Source organism: Atheta coriaria, unplaced genomic scaffold (assembly GCF_025399875.1).
Source record: "Atheta coriaria isolate IRGN ID8LTWV9N9 unplaced genomic scaffold, Caltech_Dcor_3.1 hic_scaffold_6_pilon, whole genome shotgun sequence".
NCBI lineage: Eukaryota > Metazoa > Arthropoda > Insecta > Coleoptera > Staphylinidae > Dalotia > Dalotia coriaria.
In genome coordinates, this window is record NW_027045448.1 from 8,900,547 (window position 1) to 8,907,176 (window position 6,630).

Below are 6,630 nucleotides of genomic sequence, written 5' to 3' on the forward strand. Positions count from 1 at the left end.
GTGTTTTTTCCGCACCTTTCACACGCGGGGAGTACTTTTAATCCTGTTTATCGTTTTATTTACTCGTATATAAATGTGAGCCATTTTTAAGAGAGAAAGGAGGTTGTTTTGGGAGATTTGTAAAATGAATCGATACGGATGTAAAAAAATCGATATCACTCCAGGTAGATGCTACGTTTTATTATCGTAACAAATTACATGGCAGCCATTTCGTCCTTGGCCTTTATAGTGTGTTATAACAGACCCCTTCGGTTAAGTTGGATTGCAATGCACATACTTTTCATAAATTATAGCGAAACAAAAGTCTTGGTATTAGTATTAGTATTCTATCGAGTGCAATCCGCAGCGGTTGTGTTTTGCGTGGCTTTTATTATAATCTCACCTAATTGTATGTACATAATTAATTAATAATTTATAAGTTAAGAGCCAAACGTACTGATAACAGATGTATAAAGAGAACAAAATAGAGTCGTACACTGTTCGTGTGGTAACATACTTAAAATGAATGAGGACGATATTCGCAGCCCCCGTAAAAGGGGAAAGCGATTATCCACAATTACACTATTTCAATGGTAGTCTGAAACGGGCCATGCTAAAGATATTGATCTAGGGATGCGGGACCACCGTCGGAACGAACCACGCTCGGTGCGGTTCGCGCCCACGTCGTCACCAAATATCGTTTAAAATTTAGTTCCTTATTTTCGTTTCGGATAGAATTCGATCTTGCGCGATTTGAGCGCTGACCACTTGTGACGCTTCATGTAGTATGAAGCGGCCGCAAGGAACGTGAAGATGCCGATCGCCTTCACTGTCATCAACTTGCGATCGTCGTGCTCTGGTTCAGCGGTCCACTTCAAGAACGTACCGATGTCCTTTGCCAATTGGCTGGCAGTGGCTGGTGTGCCGTCGCTGTACTCAATCACCTCATTGTAAAGCACCTGTGCCATGGAAATGGCGCCGCCAGGGAAGTATGGGTTGTAGTTCTGACCTTCACGCAGAACGACGCCGGCAGGCGCATCGCAATAACCAGTCAACAGGGAGAAAATGTAGTCCTCGCCTGTGATGCAAAGAAAATTAGTTAAACTGTGTTCGGTGGGTGATGGGTGTATGCATTGTTACCTCCGTGTCTGGCAGATACAATGTAGCTAAGATCGGGTGGGTAAGCACCGTTGTTGGCAGCACGCGCGGCTTCCTCATTGGGATAAGGTCCTGGGATGTAATCTGACAGTTTGCCAGGTCTTTGGAACATGGCGCCGGTATCATCCGGTCCGTCGGTCACCATTACCTCCTCGGCTTCGGCCTTGGCTTCATCTTCAGTGTGAGTCACACCAACCAAGTTGCGGTAGGCAATGAAGCGCAACGAGTGGCAAGCCGAGCACACCTGCTTGTACACTTCGTAACCGCGGCGTACGCTGGCATGGTCCAGCGACGAGAAGATGCCTTGATGACTCCAGGGGTTCTTTGGGGGATGCAATTCCAAATCGGACGCCTTCACGGATTGATCCAGAGCCAATGCAAGCGCACCAGCGCCTCCAGCGATTGCGCCAATAGTGGCCAAGATCTGCAATACCAACATATGTGTGAATGTGTATACATTGGTGTGTATTTAATTACTTTTCTAACCAAGAAAAGTGCAAATATTAACTTACGGCCTTACGTCCTTTCGTCCATTCCCTAGTCGTGGAATATGCACTAATCTGAAAACGATTGCAATAATTGAAATTGGTTTCATAGTAATTATTCGGCTCACATGAGATGCCAAAGTGTTATGAGAGATGTATGATTTTAAGTGTGGTTACATAAACTGGTCCACTTTGTGGGTACAAAGTTTCAATGATAGAACCATTGCAATGGAGCGGGCATCGATTTAATTCGTTTATACAGGGTAACTGATGTGTCTTGGGGTGCCATTAACTCACGTACTTGATTTGCTAAAAGACTATTGTTCTTTAAAAGGCCTGCACCAGCACATATCCTTCCAACGGCTGCCATGATGACCTCTGACTGGTCGACACTAGACTTGACACCGGTGTTGTAATTTGCTCTTACAAACTATCTCTCCTTCACAACCGGAATTATTTTACATCCACGGTTGCTTTTGTAAAGGGATTCCTGCAACACCGAATGCGAATCCCCGTGGCTCGTAATCGGAAAGGAATAAAAGTTGTAATATTTTGACAGTTTACGTAATCGCCGTGTTAGGGATTTTTAGTTCATATGACAGATTACGTTGAGAATCCAATTGGAAAATCATAAGTTTTAAACTTTTCTTCTTTTCCTATGAACAATTTAATAAATAAAAGTTTAATAATTTTATTCAAATATGAGTACTAAAATAATATGAAAAATGTACTTAAAATTAATTATTGTGTAATAAAGAAAAGAATAAAGTTAAAAGTAATTAAATAGAAAAAGTTAGTAGCGCACTCATAATATATATTTATAATATAATTATAACTAAATTATAAATGAAATTTAAAGTTCTTCAGTAAAAATAAATATTTCAGTTGGTAGTGCAGAATACAAGCCTGACAGCGCCCTCTAAAACGCTTCTATACGTCACTTCTTCCAGCTGTTTGAGAACGCCATTTGTGTATTCTTCGTTTGAGAAATTCTTTAGTTCCCGATCGGAATCCGCCTGAATCTGGTGCATCCTGCCATCATCGAGAAAACTTCATCATGAGTACGGGAATGCCGGAGCTGGGCTCCAAAATCAGCCTAATATCGAAAGCCGATATTAGATACGAGGGCCATTTATTTACTGTTGATCCACAACAATGTACAATCGCTTTGGCTGCCGGTAAGCGCTTTTTTTTTTGTGCGTCATTCTCTTGCGAGTCATATTCGCGCGGTTGTTTTTTATGCTAAGTGCGTAACTGCGTGAAATAACGCGAGTGGTCGTACTTTGCTGCGTTTTTATCAATTTACCTGTATAATTGCATTTGATCATAAACAAAGCAATTGTGTACATAGTGGTTTTACTTTTTTAATGGTTCTTTGTCTTTCACAGTGCGTTCGTTCGGCACGGAGGAGCGGGAAACTAATTATCCTGTTCCGCCGCAAAATCAAGTCTATGACTACATTTTGTTCCGTGGGTCTGATATCAAAGATATTCGTGTGGTGAACAATGTCACATCAATGCCTAATGATCCCGCAATTATGCAACTGTCTGTGCCAAATCCGCTCAGCAACAAACCATTCCAGGCACAAGGTTTTCCGCATCCAGGTATGGGTCAGATGGGCCAATTTGCTGGAGGTTACAGTGCCATGGAAGCCCTAGCGCCGGGAATGCGCGGCCCCATGGGTAACAACAAGCCAAGTGAGTTAAATATGCCTGGGCCTGTGCCCCCTCCACATCTGTCCCCTGCTGTTATGGAACCGCCACGACCTAACGAAAACGGTAAAGCGATCACGATATTTATTTCTTTGAGTTTGGAAAATGTTTGCGTAGCGCTCGATGTGGCTTTAGTGGCTGGATGTTTGTACATAGTATCGAAATTGAGAACAGCATGATTAGGTAAAAAAAAAATGGGTATAAATTATTTAGGTATTTTGCATTGAACATTTTTTAAACACTCGAAATTCTTGCAACCATGATGTCATTGAGGAATATTCGGTAAAAAGAATCAAGCATTTTGTCGGTTCCAAATGTGCAATCATTAAATCCTTTTCACATTCCCGATTGCTGTTTTGTACATCTTGCCTGTGTCTGCTTTTTGTAAGCTTTATTGTTTGCTTTGCACGTTTTGCGTAAATGAGATAACTCAGTATTCAGCATTTCTAGATTTAATAGGAGGCGGGTCGAGGAGCACGACGCCTGCCAGCGTGGGCTCGCGAAAGTCTTCGACAACCGAGCAGGGAACTCAAGCGGGCGGCAAGAAGGATGAAAAGAAAGTTATCAGACCCATTCAACCACCACGCGGAGGAAAGGACCGTCGTGATTCACGCGGAGAATCTCAGGTGAGTCGTCGTTTTTTTTTTTCTATCAATCATGCAACGTGTAATAGCAACAGGTGTTGTTGGATTAATTCACAATATTAACAATTGAAAATGATGAGACGCGCAGGGGTCCTGAAGCCGTACAAGATGTATTGCGGCAGTTCGGTTGTCCCTCGGTGTAGACCGATACAACTGGATTGGATATAATGCGCTTCTGATTTAAAAAAATATTAACTTTGTGCTGTATTCGATTTTCGTAACAAACTAAATGATAATTCGTACTAAGGTTCCGTGTTGTGTGTTCAATCGAATTAGAAGCGTTGAGAATGTTTAAAATTATTAAAATTAATTAGGATCGCAAAAATCATAACAAACATCGTAATCATCATTCGTATCATCAGGGTGGCCAACATCAGCAACAACATCATCACCAAATGCAACAGCAGCAGCGACAGGGCAACTGGGTGCCACGTGGTCCAATGCGGCAACGTGCTCGTGGCAGGCCACGAGGTGGCGGCGGCAACTTTGGTGGACCTCAAGGTAGCAACGGCTTCAAGCCCACAAACCGACAGCAAGGCCAGGGACAAGGCGGAAAGCCAAAAATTACATTCGACAAGGAGTATGATTTCGAGCAGGCGAACACTCAGTTTGAAGAAATGTGCGGTAAACTAGCGAAAACCAAGCTTGAGGACACCCCTAAGCCAGAGTTGAATGGCGGTGGCGCGCCGCCAGACATTGACAAGAAGGATGACTCTGGCAATGAGACTGGTGCCGGTGAGAACGAGCTGGAGGAGGACGTTGATGGAACGTTCTACGATAAGACCAAGTCGTTCTTCGACAACATATCTTGCGAGGCGGTGGAGCGATCGAAAGGCAGATCGCAAAGGACTGATTGGCGCACGGAGCGTAAATTGAACTCTGAAACATTCGGCGTAGCGTCAGCACGACGTGGAAGGTACGTCTTTAAAATCATTTTTTAAGCATGGAATAATTCAATTTTCTCTTAAGTTATCGTGGCCGTGGCGGATACCGAGGGGGTTTCCGAGGAGGTTACCGTGGCGGATACAGGAATAATCAACAACACACTGGCAACAAGAGTCACGAAGCGCCCGGTGAGACTGCAACGAGGACCAACGCCGCCAGCGAAACGGTAACTAGCCCATCGGTGACTGCCGCTGAGTCGAACATGACACCGGTGGTTGTAGCGCCAGTTACAAAGACTGCACCCGCCGCGAACTAAACTCATCTAGATGTTAACATTCAAGCGAACGCACGCGACATACTGACACCGGAGGGTATCATCCTTAGGTGGACCTTTAGTTTATTATTTTATGAGACTGTGATTTCACGGTTAGGTTATTGATTGAATTGGCAAGTTTTTCGTTATTTATTATTATTTCAATTAGGAGGATAACCGAGGTGAACTTGAAACGGTAGGCGCGCTGCGGCCAATTTTCTTATTTTCATTACGAATCCCAAAACGTATACTGAGTGTGTGTGTCTGTAACGAAACGAACGAAATGATGAGATGTGTGAATGAGTTGCCGAATAGCTTTTCACACTTGAAACATTAAGCAATTGCGACAATTCGGTGTCAGTATTAAAACTTACAGATTTCGGAAACCAGCTAAATACAACAATGATGCAAACGAAGATTCCGTCGCGATTTTTGTTGAATTTGCAAAAGTCGACACTCAAACGGCAAAACGCAATAAACACAAATTGAAAAGGAGGAAAGAAATATGTACCTTAAGTGATAAAATATTTTATTTTAATATGAAAAAAATAATACAAAAAATGTGGCGGGCACACTGCCAGTATTTAAGAATGTAATTTTAATTTTTATACTTTATATATAGATTACTGTATCAGAAAATGGAGTATTGAAATATCGAATATGAGAATGGTCATAATTAAATAATGTTTTGCTGCACGGTTATTTGCTGGTGTGGACGATCAACATATTCATGGTGAAACGAGAGTGATCGTGGCGGTAGAGTTCATGAGACATGAGTGTTAAAATTCAGTTTGCACATTTGTTCATTATTTTTTCTTTTTATGTAACTTAAAAATCGAATTTCAGTTCTAAATGAAATTTACATCATGATTCCAATCATAGCGTATTGGTTACGAGCATCATTTCGTTTCAAATGTTTATTTGACTTTTTAATACAAACACAAAACAAAGAAAACATAGACATTAATTAAAATAAAACCTATAACCTTTATGTAAATGGAATGACGATTGATACAATTGATTTTTTCCATGTGGATAATATCGAATGGAATTTCTGTCAATCCTGCTCTGCTGTCATCAAAGAATCCAATCGAATAATTAAATTACATATGTTAAAATAAACGTGAATTTAAAAAAATTTCTCGAATAATTGCAAATAATTGGCATCGATTGTTCTGTTTGTGTCTGATACTGGACGCCGATCAAATAAGACAATGTAAAAAATTAGATAAATATGAAAATGATATGTGGCTAGAAAGACGTAAACTATAATAAATGAAAACATTACTAATAAGGAAGCTGGACAAGACTTCTTGGCTATGTTGTAATTTATTAATGAGATTGGAAATTGTTAGACTTTGTAATTGTAAATCAGTGAAAGTACACAAGAAAGTTTTTGGAAAATACCATTTCATTTTTTGGACCACATCTTAACTGCTGGTGACTCGCCTTTT

At 41.1% G+C, this 6,630-nt stretch overlaps 2 protein-coding genes and 1 long non-coding RNA gene across 9 annotated transcripts; 1 reads left to right on the forward strand and 2 right to left on the reverse strand.

The window, feature by feature from the left end:
- Positions 1-159: 159 nt before the first annotated feature.
- Positions 160-2,198, reverse strand: Cyt-c1 (Cytochrome c1). The gene is made up of 4 exons (XM_065305567.1): positions 1,924-2,198; positions 1,650-1,697; positions 1,120-1,561; positions 160-1,057 (listed from the first exon to the last, which is right to left on the reverse strand). Exons 1-4 carry the CDS (start codon positions 1,990-1,992, stop codon positions 696-698), a joined length of 921 nt encoding a protein of 306 aa, XP_065161639.1. The 5' UTR covers positions 1,993-2,198; the 3' UTR covers positions 160-695.
- A 358-nt stretch (positions 2,199-2,556) lies between these two features.
- On the forward strand, positions 2,557-6,580 carry LOC135793281 (protein LSM14 homolog car-1-like). Of its 7 annotated transcripts, none has more exons than XM_065304168.1 (5): positions 2,557-2,800; positions 3,011-3,400; positions 3,776-3,960; positions 4,293-4,894; positions 4,948-6,580. In XM_065304168.1, the coding sequence occupies exons 1-5, from the start codon at positions 2,680-2,682 to the stop codon at positions 5,177-5,179; spliced, it is 1,530 nt and encodes a 509-aa protein (XP_065160240.1). In that variant the 5' UTR covers positions 2,557-2,679; the 3' UTR covers positions 5,180-6,580. The 7 variants fall into 7 exon arrangements, with proteins under 7 accessions (XP_065160240.1, XP_065160243.1, XP_065160244.1 ...); XM_065304171.1 differs by having other exon boundaries at positions 3,794-3,960; XM_065304172.1 differs by having other exon boundaries at positions 2,558-2,800; positions 4,341-4,894.
- Positions 2,589-3,094, reverse strand: LOC135793283 (uncharacterized). Its single transcript, XR_010548596.1, has 2 exons — positions 2,983-3,094; positions 2,589-2,928 (listed from the first exon to the last, which is right to left on the reverse strand). It is a non-coding gene; the product is annotated as an uncharacterized lncRNA (long non-coding RNA).
- Positions 6,581-6,630: the final 50 nt, after the last annotated feature.

Excerpts from the sequence above, each read along its gene's own strand:
- Cyt-c1 (XM_065305567.1), bottom strand. The coding sequence starts at position 1,992 with ATGGCAGCCGTTGGAAGGATATGTGCTGGTGCAGGCCTTTTAAAGAAC. Across the intron at positions 1,698-1,923 it reads ATAGTCTTTTAGCAAATCAA|ATTAGTGCATATTCCACGAC; the intron begins GTACGTGAGTTA and ends AATCGTTTTCAG. Across the intron at positions 1,562-1,649 it reads GGACGAAAGGACGTAAGGCC|ATCTTGGCCACTATTGGCGC; the intron begins GTAAGTTAATAT and ends TTGGTATTGCAG.
- LOC135793281 (XM_065304168.1), top strand. The coding sequence starts at position 2,680 with ATGAGTACGGGAATGCCGGAGCTGGGCTCCAAAATCAGCCTAATATCG. Across the intron at positions 3,401-3,775 it reads GCCACGACCTAACGAAAACG|CATTTCTAGATTTAATAGGA; the intron begins GTAAAGCGATCA and ends CTCAGTATTCAG. Across the intron at positions 3,961-4,292 it reads ATTCACGCGGAGAATCTCAG|GATCGCAAAAATCATAACAA; the intron begins GTGAGTCGTCGT and ends AAAATTAATTAG.